This window comes from Electrophorus electricus, chromosome 3, assembly GCF_013358815.1.
Source record: "Electrophorus electricus isolate fEleEle1 chromosome 3, fEleEle1.pri, whole genome shotgun sequence".
In the NCBI taxonomy this organism is placed as follows: domain Eukaryota; kingdom Metazoa; phylum Chordata; class Actinopteri; order Gymnotiformes; family Gymnotidae; genus Electrophorus; species Electrophorus electricus.
Genome location: NC_049537.1, coordinates 27,735,001 through 27,754,693, shown reverse-complemented (window position 1 = coordinate 27,754,693; position 19,693 = coordinate 27,735,001). Strand labels below are relative to the sequence as shown.

The 19,693-nt window shown below is 44.2% G+C and overlaps 2 protein-coding genes across 3 annotated transcripts in view; one reads left to right on the top strand and one right to left on the bottom strand.

The window, feature by feature from the left end:
• Positions 1-2,744: 2,744 nt before the first annotated feature.
• LOC113585988 (E3 ubiquitin-protein ligase RNF114) lies at positions 2,745-5,553 on the bottom strand. Its single transcript, XM_035524399.1, has 7 exons — positions 5,380-5,553; positions 4,676-4,761; positions 3,929-4,139; positions 3,761-3,814; positions 3,386-3,497; positions 3,109-3,219; positions 2,745-2,916 (listed from the first exon to the last, which is right to left on the bottom strand). The coding sequence occupies exons 1-7, from the start codon at positions 5,466-5,468 to the stop codon at positions 2,848-2,850; spliced, it is 732 nt and encodes a 243-aa protein (XP_035380292.1). The 5' UTR covers positions 5,469-5,553; the 3' UTR covers positions 2,745-2,847.
• A 1,110-nt stretch (positions 5,554-6,663) lies between these two features.
• The window catches only part of trappc8 (trafficking protein particle complex 8), a 21,471-nt gene continuing 8,441 nt past the window's right edge, over positions 6,664-19,693 (top strand). The window contains exons 1-16 of one of the 2 annotated variants that reach the window (XM_035524161.1): positions 6,664-7,001; positions 8,466-8,660; positions 10,220-10,303; positions 11,705-11,794; positions 11,875-12,049; positions 12,322-12,475; positions 12,596-12,671; positions 12,783-13,039; positions 14,169-14,284; positions 14,424-14,574; positions 14,704-14,804; positions 14,908-15,013; positions 15,220-15,351; positions 15,628-15,852; positions 16,641-16,749; positions 19,327-19,521. In XM_035524161.1, the coding sequence (XP_035380054.1) occupies positions 6,845-7,001; positions 8,466-8,660; positions 10,220-10,303; positions 11,705-11,794; positions 11,875-12,049; positions 12,322-12,475; positions 12,596-12,671; positions 12,783-13,039; positions 14,169-14,284; positions 14,424-14,574; positions 14,704-14,804; positions 14,908-15,013; positions 15,220-15,351; positions 15,628-15,852; positions 16,641-16,749; positions 19,327-19,521 (2,323 nt within the window). In that variant the 5' untranslated portion in view covers positions 6,664-6,844. The remainder of the gene's footprint in view (positions 7,002-8,465; positions 8,661-10,219; positions 10,304-11,704; positions 11,795-11,874; positions 12,050-12,321; positions 12,476-12,595; positions 12,672-12,782; positions 13,040-14,168; positions 14,285-14,423; positions 14,575-14,703; positions 14,805-14,907; positions 15,014-15,219; positions 15,352-15,627; positions 15,853-16,640; positions 16,750-19,326; positions 19,522-19,693) is intronic. The other variant, XM_035524162.1, reaches the window with a different exon arrangement.

Genomic DNA, 19,693 nt, shown 5'->3' with positions numbered 1-19,693 from the left:
GGATGCTCTTACGATTTCACTGTTGCTCTACAGAAAAAAGTTCCTACTGTTATACTGGTCCATGTTGTTCTACAGAGGGCCGTTCTGACCATTAAACTGGCCCGTGTGTGAACAGAAGTGAGAATGTTTTGTTAAATTTTGCTCTTGTACAAATCTGGCTAGTGTTCGTTAGTATATTATGTTTCTTGTTGCTAAGTAAGAGACAGGCACTGAAATATAGATTGAGGTATTTTGTGAAGAGGTCATATGTTTCCTTGAAATGTTCTGTTTTGTTCCTGGCTTCCACTGACGTCCGTTCAATTAGTAATTAGTAGCTAAGTGTTCAATTAGTAGGTTCATCCACTACATTGCAGTGAGATAGTGGTTCATTCAATTCAATATTATTGTTTCCTTTTTTTTTTTTTTTTTTTTTGCTACGTTCAATACTGTAAGAGTATGGGAATGGTGTGTGGGTTGGTGTCTCTATCGGTGAAAGGTCTCCTAGGACACACAAGGATGGTATTGTTGGAATGGTGCAGACCCAATTGAGGAACAGTTTAGTGATGACATCTTTCCAAAAGTGATTGTACAAATGTCGAAATGCATGAAAAAAAGTTATCAGTAGTATTCATTGTACATTGTGTGCATATGTTTGAGCTGGCAAGTTCCATTTTGATAATGCCTTACTGGTGGTGTTTAGATTTTTGTTAAAAATGGAGAACTGTTTTAGTGCAGTATTTATTTGTGGTTGAATGAGAAATGTGCTCTTTATTTTGTTAATTTTATTCCATTTTTGTAAATAAGGAGGAAATAGTTGGCTAGGAATGTTTATAGAGCTCAGCAGGGAATCGGTTCATGCTTGGAGATTTATTGTTTGTTTTATTGCTTTACAATCCTTAATTTTACTTACCCACAACCTCTGCACACAGAAATCTAGTTTGCTTCTCCACTCCAGGGCTTAAAGTCAATGCAGGTCTTAAACCTTCAGTGTTACTCCTTTAGCATTGATATCTGCATAATGAAAATGAGAACAAAACCAGTATAGAGGAATGGAGAATGGAGCTAACTGGAGCTAACTACGAATGCACAACAGTGATTGGAAAGTAGGTTAAGCTTCCTGTGTTGAATGAGCTTACAGGCCAGTGTTCCTTACCTAAGCTGTATTCAAGATAGTATGGTACAGTGCTTGGCCAGTGATACTGTTCAACCATAGATGCATTTCCCCCCTGCTGTTAACCACAAACATAACACAAATTTATTCTCATCAAAAGGATATTTGTGATACTGTGGAGTTCCTCTAGAAACTATGTTCAAGAACGATGGAGATGGAGAACCTCTTATTTAGAAGTGACAAGCTGTAATGTTTAGTACTGTAACAAATTCTATTCAAAGGTACACCGACTGTATCAATTATTACGTGTCCCTCTATCAGATTGAGCCCAGCTTTTGTTCAGCAGAAACTGGGGGTGAGTTGCTAATACTGTATGCAATTGGTGAAGCGAAGAAAAAAAGTTGTACTGAGAAGCAGGTGCCACGACAACAATGTGCTACGTGTCGCAATATCTGTCACAGGCCGTCATTTATCTCAAACATGTCCCATTCTTTCCCATGATCCGCATCCACCTTATTAAAAATACATAAAAAGATCAAATCGCAATATTATATTACCTTGTGGCTACCAAGATATTTTATTAATTGATCTGTATTAGGCAGAATATGGATTTGACGTCTCACTTGAGAGTGAGGATTATCACTACAAGAGAAAAGCACAACATAATTTTATACATGATTTCTAGAAAATAGTGATGATCACATCAACACACTGACATATTTATAAAATGCAATTACAAATATCGTGCAAACTTTACAACAATTATAACTTTATAAATCCTTAGAGAATTCAGAACTGCTAGGAACTCGCACCTCATTACAGTCATTACATGATCTCTCAGTAAAGGTATCATACTAAAGCAAAAGTGACATCTACAGTTAAAATGTTCATTTCACATGCAGTGCATAGCCGCTATCATTAAAGCATAATACACAAAACACCATCAGCTACTTCAGCCACCCGTTAAGCAGAAGCCCCGCTTCTCTTGTTCAAATGTATAATAAACTCCCAATAATGACTCATCAAACACAGGCTCTCAGCACTTAATAGGCAAAGGAGATGTTCCATGAGTTGACATTTTTTGTATTTTGTGGTCTTTCCTTAATCATGTGAGTGTGCATTCTACTATTGCGATCTCTACTATACGATCAGTGCACTTTTGTGTTCATGTAAGAATATAGCAAAGAAGAGAAGGGGCCAGACTAACAGTGATAAGGAGGCTGGACTGATAATATATATGATTAACAACATGGCTTAATAAAGAGGTGAGTACTGTCAATGTAGTCCTTACGGCAGTGATGACTGGGTTGGACTAGTGCTATTGGTTTTGCTGATGAGTTGTACATTTACAGATTCTGTCAATCATTTTCGAAACACTTTCTTGCACAAGTTATTTTGCAGGAAACATAGTCTATCATAGTCTATCTCAAAAGCCTGCCTAATAAATGAAATTAACAAAAAGTGTGCAAACATATTTGACATTTGATATAATGAATTATGCACAAAGGGCAGAATTTGCAACAAATGCGGTGTGAAGAGATACAATGGAAAAGGCTACTTTACAAAAATATCCCAGTGATGTCAATGATGCTATTACTGATTCCTGATTCCTGATCATATTTTATTACTGAAATACCAAGTAATTGCATTGTTCATATAAGTTTTCATTAATGTAAGTCTTCTTTATGTATCTTATGCAACTTTAGAGAACTGATGAATTGTCTGTAAAGGATCAGGAGTGGTCTCCAGTGGTCATGCTAATGGGCTTGTGACAGCGACATCAGTATTGCAGCCTGCATGTTAATGTCATCACTCTGGTAGATGTTCTGTCAAGCAGACAAAAAACAAAATACAGTAGGTGGAATGCCGCGTGTGTGTGTGTGTGTGTGTGTGTGTGTGTGTGTGTGTGGATGGATGTGTGTGTTTGTATGTGTGGGGTTATGTATTTTTGTTTGTGTGTGTGGGTTATTTATGATCTGCATATATATGTATGCTTTGTGGTCTGAGTCTGTTCTTACAGTTACATCCTCAATGTAGTAGCCAGTGCCGTAGGTTAGATGGCCAATGAAGTCCCTGCTGTGGTACTCTTGGTTACCATGAGGCAGTGACAGACGCACACAGGGACACACCTAGACAGACAGCACACTCAGTCACTTTAGCCTACTTAAAGTTGGTGTCATAATATTCACCAGACTCTTTTCTTTGGCCCTATAAGCCATACAGATTATGTCAAGCTGGATCAATATGCAGAGAGGTGTAACGCTTTCTTCATTAATGTCATGAGCTGTTACTGACCACATATCTGGCATCTGTGAGATGGTTGGCACTGCAGTGATCTCGCAGATCCAAGTCATCCAGTCCACCCTGCTGACAGTATGGACAGTGAAAGGTTCTCACTGAGGGGGGGCTGAAACAGTGGACAGGATGAATGGGAAGAGAATCACAAAAAGGAATCAGTTAGAAATGTTAGAAAAGATAAAAGACACTGTGGTGTGTGCACACTTCTGTATGTGCATATTTGTGTGTGATTCTTAAGGGGATTTTTCCATTGGTTAATGTTTGTAGTCCAGTGTCTGTAAGTGCAAAAAGCAAAATTGTGTGTGTGTGTGTGTGTGTGTGTGTGCGTGTACATGCACATGTGCCTGCATTCATATGCATGAGTCTATTTACCCTGAAAGTTGTCTGGAGGCATTTTCCATGAGAGCAATTTCACTTGACCAGTCTCTGTAAGGGAAACATGTCTTATTATATCATGAAATGACACTTACGCTCTTATGGCCAAAAAGCTCCTTTTGTTGTCTGACTGGTTGTCCCAGGCATTAAAAACAGCAAACTTACATTTCATCATCAGATGCATGAGGTGTAATGAGAGGGGTGCGGTTTGCTGCCGGCGGCAAGAGCCTTTGCACTGGAACAGGAAGAGGAGGTGGTGTGTTAGTAGGTGTCACCACATTCTGGGAGATGTTGACCTCGTGGTATGGGAGTTGGCCTTCTCTGAGGTACAGTAGGAGCAGGAGAACAGGCTTGTGCACCAGGCTCTGGAGAACGCCTGATTGAGGCCATCATTTAAGGTTGAGGATAATGCCAGCAATGGTCTTCTCTGAGTTGGTTGAGGAGTCTGTGGTTAGAAGCAAAAATACACAAATGTATAGACAAAGAAAGGACTAGAATAGTATGCACTCTAAAACAGATACTTTCATTTCTAGAGCATTAAAACATGTAAACAAGCGTTTGTGGGTCCAAGTCGGCTGACTCACTGCCGTATACTGTTACCCAACAGGTCGTGTAACCGTGAAGCTAGTGTCATCCCCAAGCAGACCTGACAGCTGGTACCTGTTTAGACTGAAGGAAATACCAGAGGATCTTTTAATGGATGCCCAAGACCTATTCATGTGTTTGATCAATTAGAAATGAAAATAACTATTTACAGAACAAATAAGTAAATTAGGTCTTTAAACTGGGTGCAACCTAATAAATTCAATATAAAAATTTCCATTATATTCCATTAGAATCATTTTCAGTATAATAGATCCATAACGTCAGTCTAGAGGTTTTTAAAATTTTATACTCTCACACTAGTTGCACCAGTGGCACCAGTGCCTACTGGGCTCCTACAGTAGGGGCAGTGACGTCTTAGTCTAGTTGACTGTGTAAGACAAGTCTGACAAAACCTAGAGAGAGAGACAGACAGACAGACAGACAGAGAGAGAGAGAGAGAGAGAGAGAGAGAGAGAGAGAGAGAGCAAAATTATTTTTGAAAGGAAAATCAAGTTCATTTATTTTAAACTCTACAGAGTGGTCACTGGAATATTCCGTAATACTACATTCCTGTGAGAAAATGTAAACACCAACAGATTAAATTTCCCCTCAGACAAATACTTTCACTTTGAGGCTTCCCAGAACACTGGTGCGTAATTATCAGAAACCATATACATGCAGTCAGGAAAATTCACCCCAAAATGAAAGTTTCTTCTAGTGAGAATATTTAATATTCTTCCTATTTAATATTCTTCCTAAATAATCACATATATAAACATTGTTTCTTCGAAAAAATATTGAAAAGTTTTCTGAGATGACATGGCATAGGCAGCACACTTTTACAGTTTCCACAACACTGAAACGTTTAAATAAATGCATACATATATTCTTTAGAAGACTAAGAACCTTATTAAATCAGTCCTGTCAGCAGCGGAGTTATTACTAATGACTACATGGGCACAGAGCTAGGAAGAAACGCTAGCGTGTCAAAAGTGTCCGATTGAGTTGAAGCTGAGCTGATGTTTACTCACACTTTTTTACAGCATGGAGTTGGCTCTGAAGGAGTCTTGATAGTGTCTTTACACACTGGACATTCGTTCTCTGTCATAGCGCTGTCCATGGTTTTCGCTGCCTACAGTTTTCTCAGTCGGAAGCAAAATAAGACGGCACCTGTTGGCTCGTGTACCACGCACCTACAGACCTGCCAGCTGTGGCTTTTTCTTCTTTTTCTCTTTCCCTTTTTTTTTAACCGGGTTGCAAACACTCCAACTTCCTTATTCTTATCAGCCTATAGTATGCCCAGAAGCTGATAATAATGTCTAACCTTTGTTAGCTATTTTGAATATGTCTTATGGGAATCCCCTTATCCTATCAAAGATACCATGCAAACAGCACTGGCCAAACTGGTAGACGAGAGTCTGTTTCTGCAAAAGAACATACAGCATTTCTTAATTTTCGAAATAGTTACATTAGGATTGGTTGTAATATAGCTCATGTAAAACATTGATATATTTAACAAATTGTATTATTTGGGATTTTTTTTTTTTTTTTTACACCTTTATACAATAGAAAAATAATTAAACTAATTTGGGTTTATCTGAAAGCATTGTTTCTTCAAACCTGACTTAAGTAACTAAAGCTCTGGTTGGTGACAGAAAGCACATCTTGCGATAAGAAAAAGAAGACAAGATTGTTGACCAAGGTCTAAAGAATTTTATTATTTTACCATATCAGGTGGTGCCTTTTTCTGTCTTGAGTTATACTTTTTAACATCCTTTTACATTTTTTTACAGATACAAATTTTTAGGGTTACTTTTCACAACACCTGCTTTGCACAGTTGCATAAATCCGGAGCACACTAGTTTGACTACCCAGTGTATGTTCCCAAGGTAATCAACAGGTTGTATAACTTTACTTTCTAAACCCTTAGCAGAATTATTGTGCTCCAGTAAGATATATCGATATAACATATTTGAAGGGTCACTTCACTGTTCGTTGGCAGTAAACAAACTGCTACCAACCAACCTGTGCACCCAAGTATAGAAGTTATATGTGACATGTGTCCCTAAATGCCTTGTTTATTTTCTTCAAGCGCATTCTTGCATACTTCAAAGTTTAAACCAACATTGACTAGAGAAAACACTTGCTGATGAGAATTAATGTAATTAATTAATTGTATAATATAATATTTTTTTTAATTTAAAATATTTATTTATTTTAATTAAAATTTTATTTAGCTTCATGACCTACTGAAAGTTGATAGGTATCAATATACCAAAGATAACCAAAGACTTTTATTTTGGAGGAAACGTTCCTTCCCTGCTGTCACCTGACAGCCGCAATGCCTGACGGGAATTAGATCACTTGGTAGACAGGATTCAACATGGTTGCCTTGGGCTGTCAGTCGGGCAGTTGTTTTTAAGTCAAAAGCAGCGCCTTCACCCCGAGGAAACGCAGACGACAGAGTCATCCGTCTCTCCCCGTACGAGGAGCGCGATGGCCCAGTGCGCCCAGTCCGTGCAGGAGTTCGTCCAGGACTCGTTCGTGCCGACGGTGGCCGTCCTGTGCAGCGCGGACGCGGAGAGAGTGACCCGCAGGAACAACCTGAGTTTCCCCGAGCTGCTGCGGCCTTTCTGCCGCCTGACCTCGGAGGGTAAGACCCTCCACCACTCCACCCCTCCACTGCCTCCAAAACAGCATCGCACTCATCGTAACGTTCGCGTATACATCATAAAAACCCGGCGAGGGGTGACCTGAAGTGGGCCCTCTCTCTCTCTCTCTCTCTCTCTCTCTCTCTCTCTCTCTCTCTCTCTCTCTCTCTCTCTCTCTCTCATCTCTCTCTCTCTCTCTCTTCTCCGTACATGACACCCGATCGCTTCACCGGTTACCGGAGCCCCCGTTGGCACCAACACGCACAGGTCCGAGATCGCGTTTCTTCTTTACGTTGCGGCAGAGCCTCTTTTGACTGCCCACACCCTTGTGGGCCGCTTGGCCGTCCTGTCCTCCGTAGCTGTCGAGCTAATGCAGTATTGTGTGATGCTGGAGGGGACCGGGGGCTTTCGCCCCTCATTTCATACATGGCGAAATACGCATCGCTAAGTACTCATTTATGCAGAGAATATGCGTGTTATTTATTAGGAGCCTGTTCTCGGAAAGGCTGTTGGGTGGTACACAGAATCTGCATCTGGCATAACCCCCCCCCCCCCCCCCCCCCAATAAAAAAAAAAAAAAAAGATTTTAGGTTTATATATCATAAAATTAGTTTTACAAAACAGCAAAATTACCCTACGCTGACTCAGGAGTCAGACCATCTTGGAGTCATTTTGAGTTTGGCGAGCATCAGAAGTGTATGGTGCTGTGGTTCTGAACTTGAGTGAGTCAGTTTAGAAATATTATTCATTTGCTATATGTGATAGAATAATACAGGCAGCCAATGCACGTTTAAGTCCTACATTTGTGAACCATGGCGAATATGAATAATTCTATAGCAACTTCACTTTAAAATATCAAAGTGAACAAATACAAATTTTGTTCCATACGGTCTTGTTGCTGGTGTCTGAGTGCACAGGAAACAAAGGAAATTATTACATGTGTGCACCTACTTGCGTTGCTGACCCACTGTTTTAGATTTTACTTTCACTTACTATAGAGAGCGCTCTTACAGGACCCTCTTCATCTGATTACAACAGGGAAAAAAATCACCATGCATTGCCTTTCTAAGAGTGTGTGTTTGTCCCTGGCTAATGTAGCTGATTTATTTAGGAATGTTTCGAAACAGTCTCGATACGCTGTTCTCACTTTGGGCGCTGCTCTGAAAACAACTCGCTGTTCATAATCCTGCTATTAAACATGGTCCTGCTTTTCTTGTTTGTGAGCTGTCATGGTGCTCTCATGCACTCTGGGTGACTGTTTCTAAATATTGTGACATTTGTATGTTGTATAGTCGCAGTGACCCTAATTTAATCGCCACCTTCTCATTTACTGTCTAGTACCCTTTTGGCACCTACAAACACCCACACGAGTGCTGATCCAATAGCAGATAAATAAGTCAGATGTAGAAACCTCTTCCTGTCTACGCCCATGTGAGTTTTGTGGGTGTGGTGTGTCTGTGCTGCAGGTCACCTGCGTGACCCCAACAACCTGGTGGTAGTGGTGAAGGGCCTGAGGATCAGTGTAACGGGGGTGAACACGCAGCCGCTGCAACCCGGCGAGGTCCGCAAGCTCCTGAGTCAGGCCGTGTCTGGCTGCCAGCCCCCCGAAGGACTACCCGCGAACGTCGTAACTGCTGGAGACTACGACCTCAACATCAGCGGTGAGACACAGACAGACAGACAGACTGAGTTGGCTTGACAGAAAATGAAAAGTGAAAGTAGAATTTGTTCTCTGTCTGCATTTTACTGTGACTTACTGTTTCATTCTTTTCATAAGAAGCTAAAGAATGACTTGCTTTTTCATAGCTTTGTTTTTGCTTCTGTTACCAGGCAAAAAAGTAGTCTGTGTGTATTAAAAGTGAACGTTAATAGTTCTGGTTCATACTCCGTTGCTTTGCATCTCATTTGTTATATTCTCTAAATTTGTTTTTATTTCCATGTGGTTTTTTTTTTTTTTACTTTTTTTTTTTAACATATGGATGACATTCTGGTAAGAACTCTCCCTAAGTGTGTGTGTGTGTGTGTGTGAGTGTGTGTGTTTCCAGGCAAAAATATATGGTAGTGTACCTTGGTATGTCTGACTGATTCATCGATCAATTGATCGATTCAGAAGAGACTTACCCTGCCCTTTGCCCTTCTGTGGAGTCAACATACTAGTGCTCCCCCCAGTTACAGAGCCCACCATCAGTGGTCCACTACACCACAGTGCTCCTCGTTTAGCAACCATAACACAGCACACGTGGTGGGGCAGGGCCTGATTAGCAGACTAGCTAAGCTTCTTATTTTCTGAGGCAACTAGCCACTTAATGGATTTGACAGGCACTAAAGGGGTACCATGCCTTGGAATATGTAACACATGCTGTTTTAGGACTTGGTTTCAGTAATGGGTTTTGCTTATGAGCCTTTAATATATGTTTGACCTTGAAAAAATGAAATGCACAGGACCCAGCCCACAGTGCCTGCGTTGGAGCTGTGGGGCTCCTTTACTCAAGTGTAGCACCAGAGGAGAATCCAGAATAGGTAGAAATCACCTGTTGGGTGGTTAATTTGTTTAAGAGGCATGATGTTTTCTCGTAGGCCTTCCTGCACCTCCTGATGTGATATACAGGGATAACATGTTTACATGTTGCTGAGTGAGAGAGTGAGAGAGAGAGAGAGAGAGCGAGCACACACAATAGTGGTTGGTTTGACTCCAAATGTAACATTTCACATTAAATTAATTTATTTTCCAAGCTTCTTATATAGGAAGTCATTATCTGACAAGAAGATGTATTATCACCTGCTTTTTCTTTGAGAGGTCATGTGGTCCTGGTATGCGTAGGGTTAAGTTGTGCTTTAGGACCTTTATTAAGAAAATCCTATTTTTTCCAGACAGAAACTAATAACAAATAGAAAGTTTAGGAACTGTGTTATTTGACCTTAGACATTCATGTCTTACATTTATTTAGTTTCAGTGGTTGCCAATAATTTAAAAAAAATAAATGAAGGCGGGTGTGTGGTGCCTATGTCCGGCAGTTAAGACGCGCAGTTCAGTTTCACTCACTGATTATGTAATAAGCCAGCTGATCTGCCTGAAGTTCTGTTAAAGCTGTAAAGAGGTGTTGGAGGTCCGTGCTGCACCTGCGAGTTCGGGGGTGGAGGTGGCAGAGGAGTGGTGTGGGTGTTCGGCGCGACCTCTAACCAGCCTCTCCGGCTCTCTGCCTCTTTCTCCCTCTCCCAGACCGCTCGGTCAAAGCGAGCGTTCCCTGGTACTCTGACTGGAAAGACACATTCACCCAGCTCAGCTCCTCCAAATTCTACACAGGTATTTGCTTCAGGCTGCGCTGGGCCTCTGGTCACCCACTCCTCATCTCTTCCTGTTTCTCTCCGTAGCAGAACTGTAACTCTGTAACGCTGCTGGTATTCTGGTTCTCTCTCTCCTGTCCATCGACGTGGTGGAAGCCTTAGTGCGTGTATGTCTGAGTGCGACTGAAGGAGAGAAAAAGATATTGAGATAAATGACTCATTGGCTGGTTGCTAACAGCAAATATGCCTCTCTCAAGGATTCCATTTACAACCGATCGTAGGCTTGTAGTTTGTTACAGGAAAAAATGGGTTAATAGCCTAATTTGAATGCTATCTTTTCAGCTTTAGTGGTTGTGGAACTTTGATTTGAACAGTTCATTTTGGAGTCCACCCTTTCTGATTCATGAGTCATTTTCCTCACTCTCTAATCCCTTTCACTGCCTGGTCTTGCCTCTTTCTAAATGTGTAGCTGCTTTAGATTCTGTTGCAGTTAGCACACGTTTATGTTGGTGGCACGCTGAACACCTTCGCTGGCTCTGACGCGCAGCGTGAGCTGCTGATAGACAGAAAAAAGCACCCTGTCTACACGCCAAGGGACGTCTCGAAGCCTTTTCAGGAATTGATGTGTTGTTTTAGTTTTACATGAAGAACCATGCGGATGTGTTCAGCTGTGTTTGCATATAACTGCATCACCGTTTTTTGGCTCCTGATTTGTTTAGACTGTTGATTTTAGTAAACAGTTATTGTTCTGTTTCTCAAATGATTCTGTCCTGTAGTTTGGGCCTGCAAGAAATTTATTTTATGCTCTATTGGTATTTATTTATTTTTGCAGTTTTCAGTTAATTTTTTTTTTCTTAAAGTGTCAGGTTGCTTGAGTATGGTGGAAGTATTATTTAAGATCACTGAATATCTGTTGAGCTTTTCACATTAACACACACATGGTTCTTTGGTGGTGGGGAGCTGAGACTTCCTCAGAGAGCAGCAGGGCCGCCTCGACAGTCCAACTCCAGAGCTTTTCCTCTCCTTCTTTTTCAAGCATATGAATTTGCTGCCATAAACTGAACGCTCTGAAAACATCTTTCGGTTTGATCTGAAAGTTTACAGGTATGTATGTCTGCAGTGCTCTGTTTTCTTTCTCCCACAGTGGTAAGCAGAACCCACTAATGGCCTGGAATCTAAAGTTTGTTCTTCCTTTCAAAGCTCACCTCTCTCTCTCTCTCTCTCTCTCTCTCTCTCTCTCTCTCTCTCTCTCTCTCTCTCTCTCTCTCTCTCTCTCTCTCTCTCTCTCTCTCTCTCTCTCTCTCTCTCTCTCTCTCTCTCTCTCTCTCTCTCTCTCTCTCTCTCTCTCTCTCTCTCCCTTCTACCTTGCTGTGCTCAAAGATTTTGTGTGAAATGGTGTGTGTCTGTGTGCGTTTCTCAGCAACAACTCCGTGGTTCGAGGCATATAGGGAGAACTTTCTGCAGTCCATGCCTGCGTCAGACCACGAGTTTCTCAACCACTACTTAGCCTGTATCCTTCATCAGACAGCCACACCCACACCCCATCCCCAGGTGTTTGCCTGTGTACTCCTTCACTCCAGTGGGTTCCAGGTATGCTGGTAGTGTCGTCCCGTGAAGCCGCACCCACTGAGCAGTTCCAGAGGCTCTCTCAGGAGCAGCACAGGGTCCAGCACAGTGGAGAGTACACCCACCCCAAATGGTTCATCCCCAACACACTCAAATACTACGTCCTACTGCACGACATCAGTGATGGAGATGAGCAGAGGTGTGTGTGTGTGTATACACTGAAGTTTGACTGTAATGTTTGTCTTTTATACATTGTGGTAATTAAGTACAGTGACCTCCATAACTGTATGCTTGAGAGAAACCAATTAGTAGCGAAGTACTGGTTCTTTTCTTTTTTTTGTTTGGATAGTAATGTCTTCAGAATAATGTATTTATATTCATTTCAAAATAAAACCACTTCCTTTGACAGCTCCGCTGCCTCCAGAAGTTCCTAGCGCCATGTGACACTGAGACTTGTGCCCCCCCCCCCAGGGCCGACTCCGTGTACGAGGACATGAAGCAGAGGTATGGCACTCAGTGCTGCTACCTGCTAAAGATCAACTCCAGGGCAGCTGCTGCTGGACCTGCCGAGCAGATGCCTGACCCCTGGAGCCAGTACTTACAGAAGAGTCGGGCACAGAGCCCCGTGAGTCCCGCTGTGCTGTGCTGACCTGCTCCACAGCGCCCCCGGGGGGCTGGTGGAAGCCTTGCGCATCGTGCCTTCGCACACCCGTCGGCTAACCCTCGTGTTCGTCATTTCTTGCAGGAAGCGTGCGAGGATGCTGCAGTGAATAACGTGGAGAATAACGTCAGCTCGGAGGTGGACGGTCATGACGTGTCAGGTGAAGCTGTGTAGATGACCGGAAGCTTTTGCGCTTGGCAAGAAAATTCCCCTGACAGGATAGGGAGGGTTTTTTTTTTTTAATGCTTTCGCGGTGTTCTTGCCTCAGCAGATGCCCTCTCTGAATCCCATCCGCTGGAGCTGGACCAGACGTCCAACCTGGGTTACCCTGGCAACCCCAGTGTGGCTGTGAACAGCATTGACACCTCGAGGAAGCAGGGCGGGTTACCGGCTAGCTCCACCCCCGTGGCCCACGGGGCCTGTCTGACCCTCAACGACCACGACCGCATCCGCCAGTTCATCCAGGAGTTCACTTTCAGAGGACTGCTCCCGCATATTGAGAAGAACATCCGCCAGCTTAATGACCAGGTACACGCTTACAAAGCCACACACACAAAATAGTAGGGCTGTTCCCATCCGGCATTTTTGCGCCCGAACTAAGTACTTTAGTAGTGAGTATCTGCTGATATGGAATCCAATTCAGTACTCATATTTTCATAGTACATTTTAAATAAAATCCAGTTCAAGCAAGCCTTATTTTGCTTGAGCTCAATGAATTCTGCATTAAGAAAGATTGAGAAGGAATGATTACACACGCTGGCTGGTCATCTAGAACAGCACATGCACCTAAGCCTCTGTATTCTGTTTTTTTTTTTCCCTCCTGCCAATCGCAAAACACCCTGCAGAGTTTGTTGCCTGGGTGAAGTCACTTTTCCTGAGTGACCTTGTGAACTCTTTCGAATGGTTTCTTTCTGCTTTATAGCGCTGATCGTATTGAACCTGCCTCAGTCATCACCACCGTGTGAGATGCCATGTCCAGTGCATGCAGCTCTTGTGCTCTTGACCGTTGTTGTTTTGAGGAACACGCTGCACACGTTATACTGCACATGAGCTCCTGATAACGTGCTTGATTGCTGTCTCGGTGTCAGTCGGGTTCCAGATGTGTAAATAATGCAGAGACAAAAAAAACAAAGTATTTCACGTGGATCACACTTAAGATATCTGGATCCATTAGAATGTCCCAGGATCGGCTCACTAATCCTCTGGATTGAATCAGCGGTATTCAGAGAACTAGTGAAATGGTGCTCACGTTACTGTACTGAAATGAATGCATACAAAGACACTCTATCTTTGGAAACATGACAAACACTGCACTCAAGGGAGAGATGGGGTTTTTAAACCTGTGCAGAAATAGGAGCAGGGAGATGAATTTTGCTGTTAAACTTTGTTTTTATTGCTGTGACACTTTGAAAGCCACAGCCTCTTGAAATGCTTTCAATAGATCTGCACATTTGAACGCCTAATTATAGTGACTCGGTTGTTTTAAAATGTATTCTTTCCCCTTAAACCACTGAATCAATACCTTCCTTTTTTTTGTCATTTACTACCCGTGACCAACCTGTCTCTGCTTCACTGACACTCTTCACTGCTTGCGTGTCTCTCTCTCTCTCTCTCTCTCTCTCTCTCTCTCTCTCTCTCTCTCTCATATCCACTTTAGCTGGTGTCTAGGAAGGGACTGAGCCGCTCTCTGTTCTCAGCCACGAAGAAGTGGTTTGGGGGTGGGAAGGTTCCAGAGAAGAGTATTGCAGAACTGAAGAACACAGCTGGACTGCTGTGAGTTGGCTCATACCATCCGTGCTGCCTGTAGTCCCACTCACTCACACCCCTGGGCGTTCTGCATGTGTGGTCTCCTCTAACTCCCTAGCTTGTTTTTAAAAACTGCTCATCTGATCTTTGACCTTTGTGACCTCAGTTATCCCCCAGAAGCTCCGGAACTGCAGATCAGGAAGATGGCTGACCTTTGCTTCCTGGTTCAGCACTATGAGTTGGCCTATAGCTGCTACCACACTGCCAAGAAGGACTTCCTGTCAGACCAGGCCATGCTGTACGCTGCAGGAGCGCTGGTAGGACACACACACACACACACACACACACACTCACACTCACTCACTCACACAGACACACATGCATACGTAGGTATATGCACTAGCTTTGATGTGTGTGTGTGTGTGTGTGTGTGTGTGTGTGTGTAGGAGATGGCAGCTATGTCTGCCTTTCTGCAGAGTGGTGCCCCCAGGCCTTATCCTGCTCACTACATGGAAACGGCCATCCAGACATATCGAGACGTCTGCAAGTATGACTTGCTCACCCCTGCATTAATATGGGAGTTTAGAAGCTCTGTACTTGCACAAGACGTTCAATGTGCTGTGTGTGTGTGTGTGTGTGTGTGCTTGCAGAAACATGGTGTTAGCTGAGCGCTGTGCTTTGTTCAGCGCTGAGGTTCTGAAGAGCCAGGTCAAATACTCTGAGGCTGCCGCCCTCCTCATCAAGATGACTAGTGAGGTGAGCCCCTCCCCCGCAAACCCAAACTGCTGCCTGTGCACTTGTGCCTTCTTGCCTCTGAGTCCATAAGTCAGGAGTGTTCCTTCTCAGTGATGTTTGCTGTAACACACAACCCCCTGTGTTTGGGAGTGCATCGTGTGCACAGCGATGCACACTTATGTGACTGTTTGGTACTTTGCTGATGTAGCTCTTCTTTTCCCTGACAGGACTCTGACCTGCGGAGTGCGCTCTTACTGGAGCAGGCGGCTCACTGCTTCATTAACATGCGTAGCCCCATGGTGCGGAAGTTTGCCTTCCACATGATCCTGTCAGGCCACCGGTTCAGCAAGGCGGGACAGGTGAGACCCCGCCCACTGCTCTCCCCAGCCCGTGAGGCTGCAGCGTGTCTCTTCTGCTCCTACGCTGTTTTAGACTAGTGAGGAGAGGACGTGGTTTGCTTTGGGTTTGAAGAGGTAGCGCGAGTCCAGTAGTGTGGTGGAAATGGAGGAAACTGCATCTACAAACCAAGAACACACACACGGAGATTCCTGATTTTCAGTCGGTCTGGAATTCTGTTCCCCAACCCATTAATCTCTCCCTCCCTCCCTCCCTCTATCCCTCCTCTCCCTCTAAAGAAGAGACATGCGTTGCGATGCTACTGTCAGGCTATGCAGGTGTATAAGGGCAAGGGCTGGACACTAGCTGAGGACCACATCAACTTCACCATCGGTCGCCAGTCCTTCACGCTGCGCCAGCCCGAGAATGCCATCGCTGCCTTCCGTCACATTCTCATCAACGACAGCAAGCAGGTGGCAACCCAGCAGAGCGCCTTCCTCAGGGAGTACCTCTACGTCTACAAGGTGAGCGGCTGTCCTCGTGCTTGTACGTGCAAACGCCGGGGTCTCCGTCTCCATACCCGTACATGCTGGGTGGCGTAAACATACGGGCTTTGGAATGTAGTCGTCTGGCCTGCGTTAAGTCTCTGTTAGTGACAGTGACGGACTTGGGCTCTTTAGCTCGCCACAAACCCTGAATAATTCAGAATTCATAACTAACTCCCTGCCTCTGACTTAACAGGGTTCCATGCTCTGCCTGAGAATGTGCTTGTCCAGACTACCTTTTTAGATTAAGTCCCTTTATATTATGTGAGGCACCAGTTGCCAAATCCATCAGACCTGGAAGATTTGCGATAATGCGTGTGCGTGTCATCAGTGGTGTGTTGACGATACAATCAAATCGGTCAACAGCTGCATAACGGAGGGCCATTACGCGCCAGGCGCATGTGTGTTGCCTTGGCGACCTCCGTCCACGTGAGCGATGACGTGCACTCTGTAGTGGAGCGCTGGGTTTGGTCCCATGTGTCTCTACCAGGTGCTGGTGGGCCCTCGCGTGTTCACACCAGCCGGGTCTTTCTGGCTCCTTCAGTAAGGCTGATCCTGCAGTGTTTTCCGATGGCCACGTAGCACACCTGCTCACGGCTGGGTGCACAATGTGGCAGATATATTTACATGTAACTCAAGTTGGGAGGATTTGTGATTTCAGCCAAGTGATATTTCTGCAGAAGATTAAATTATTGGGGTAACAAATATGAGAGCCCCTTATTTAATGGGCTTTCTCACCCCTTTAACCTTTGCCCTTTTGCCCTCAGAGTGTGAGCCAATCATCCAGTGACGTCACCCTGCCTCAGCTACCCTTACCCTGCCTGCACAGTGCCCAGACGAGAGTCTTCTTTGGCCATGAGCGCAGACTTGCAGAGGGTACCACAGACACACCACAGACACACCACAGACACACCACAGACACACCACACACACACCACACACAGACACACACACACACACACACCACACACACACACACACACACACACACACACAGAGAGACAGGTAGAAATGTAGATATATGCTAAACAGATAGAAGAGTGGTCTGAAAATAAGATTTGTACCTTGACGGCACAGTGGTGTGTTTGTGTGTATCTGTGTACAGACATGTACAGGTATATTTCCTTATGCATTGGTGAGCTTCATTTGCAATGCGACAATTGTACTTTGGCTTGAGTGACTATGAACCCACCGTATACACTCCACATAAGCCAGACTAAATGAACACAGTAAGAGTTACTTCTTACATGTACAGTACTGAGCAGAAGTCTTAGGCCATTAGATTTGTTTTAGCAATGGTATAATGATCATATGTCATTATTTATCAGTCTTTTTATTAAGATACAAGCAAAACATGTACACAGATTTTCAGAACAAAATGGCTTCTACAGGCAAAAGTCAGTGTTTAGCATGACCTCCTGTTGCACTAAACACATCTTGAACTCTTTTCGGAAGTCATCTTCTGGTACCATTTCATTGAGGTTTTAGGTTTACGGTTCCTGTAATTGTAAAGTGTAAGGTGAGGTCACACTAAATACTTGCCACTGTAGCCTATAGAAGTTGTTTGATTCCTGATTTTTAGTTGTTTTTTTTTTTTTTACGTTTTTAATACTGCACTGAAATGTCCCGTGTTTTCAGGATATATTCTAATAAAGAGACTGGGAAATAATTCGACATGTTGGTTACACCATTGCTAAAACAACAGATCTAACTTTGGCCTAAGACGTTTGTACTGTGCTGTGGGACACTTCACTGCGCACGTATGCCGTCACGTCAAAGTCCGATCACTAGCTAGTATCATTAGCTTCCTGGTGGAACGTGGCACGCTGAGAGTGTGCAATGAGCAACCTGTCAGTAACTGAGTGTGTTTAGCAGCAGCTGCCTGGAGATGTCTGTGTGCCTTCAAGGCTTGTTTAGTGAACATGCACAAAGTGCTCTAATCGTGAGTTTCACGTATGTTCAGAACAGGTTCTACTTACAAACAAGGCTGAAATGTGTTGATTCTTCAGGGAGCAGCAGGTTTTGTGCAGATTGTTCCTGCAGTGGGAATTCTGCCTGCATGGCTCTAGGTCTTCTGATGTAACTGGAAAGGACTGGAAAACCTAAGAAATGAAAAGAAGGGTTTTACATTTTAATGCCTGGATAAATTACAGATTTAAAAAACCCCAGTATAAAATCTAATTAAACATGCCACATTTTAATTAAGCAACCAGCCTATTATTAGTCCAAAAGGGGCTGAACAAAACGGTAATTCTAGGAATAATTTTGGGAATAATTCTGGCAATTTCTCAGCTAGAAAATCGGATGTTTTGAAATAAGAACTAGCAACTCTTGAGTAATCTCTTTGTGATGGGCAGGAGGCGTTTTTAAAAGCCTCTGCAGACATCACGTACCAAAAGTCCCTCAAATAAAATAACATCACCTTTTTTGGTGTAGTCTGAAGAATCTTTGGGCAAAAACGTTTTCTGTGTCAAATGACTGACTGGGTCTTACTCTTTTGCTGTTCACACTTCACCTCTGGCTGTGGTAAATAATGGCAGGACGTGGACCTGACACAACTCAGCACTGGGGCATTCTCAGTTTACACTTTTAAACACAAATCCGAACACCTGCCCTCCGATTGGTCAGGTGATGGAAGCTTCAGTTTACAAAGGCAACCGGGTCCACTTATGAGACCTCATCAGGACCCAACGTGGAAAATGATATATTTAGGGCCAGGTCTCTGTGGGGAGATTTTAATAAGAGTTTCCCAAATCTTGTCGCAAGAGTGAAGGAGAGCGGTGGCAGCGAGTTACTGTAGCTACCCCGTGCATGAGGGTTTGTTTGACCAGAATTAAATCCAATAAGTGTAGTCTGTTCATAGTACGCTCCTGTCTGGACAGCGTTGGTGTTGGGTGTAAATGAGGCTTGGGAGGGGTGTGAAGTGAGAAGGTCCTGGGGGTGTGGGGTGAGGGACCCAGCGTGAAGGCCGTCAGGGGTGGGGGGTGAGGGACCCAGCGTGAAGGCCGTCAGGGGTGGGGGGTGAGGGACCCAGCGTGAAGGCCGTCAGGGGTGGGGGGTGAGGGACCCAGAGTGAAGGCCGTCAGGGGTGGGGGGTGAGGGACCCAGCGTGAAGGCCGTCAGGGGTGGGGGGTGAGGGACCCAGCGTGAAGGCCGTGGCTGGTAGTGCTCGTGCGTGAAGATGCAGGACTATAGGTGTCTCCCTTGCCTGTGACTGGGTGATGCCACGTTTACCATCTGGTGCAGCACCGCTGGGCATTGTGTACCAACAGGTGGAAGAGGAAATGAGATTACTCAAGTGCTGCCTGACTGGAGTAGCCACAATATGGAGAACTCACCCTTTGGCTGGTTATTTCGATATTGTTTTCTCACAATATTTCCTGCTCCTACTGATGAAATGACATACAGGAATAATGTGCTTGTGTGTGTGCGTGCGTGCGTGCGCGTGTGTAGGGGAAAAACAGGCAGCCACCCATGTGTGGCTGGATCAGGAGTATGATGGGGAACAAGCCCAGCTGTGGGCAGAACTGGAGGAGCAGGTGGTGGGCGTGGCCAACAAGGGGAGCGTGCCTATCGGCTTCCAGCCCACGCAGTACTGCCTGAGCTGCCACACGGACAACCTGCGCTACCCCCTCGCTGTGGTGGAAGGTGAGAACTCCCAGCGTCCATCCCTCTGCCAGCTTGACGTTTGTTTTTATTTATTTATTTGTACAATTTTTTTATATTTATTTATTTATAGAACTACATTACTCATTATGAAGTCTTTAAACACGTTGTTCATTATGTCTGTGATGATGAGTGCTAATGCAGGAGGCGGGGC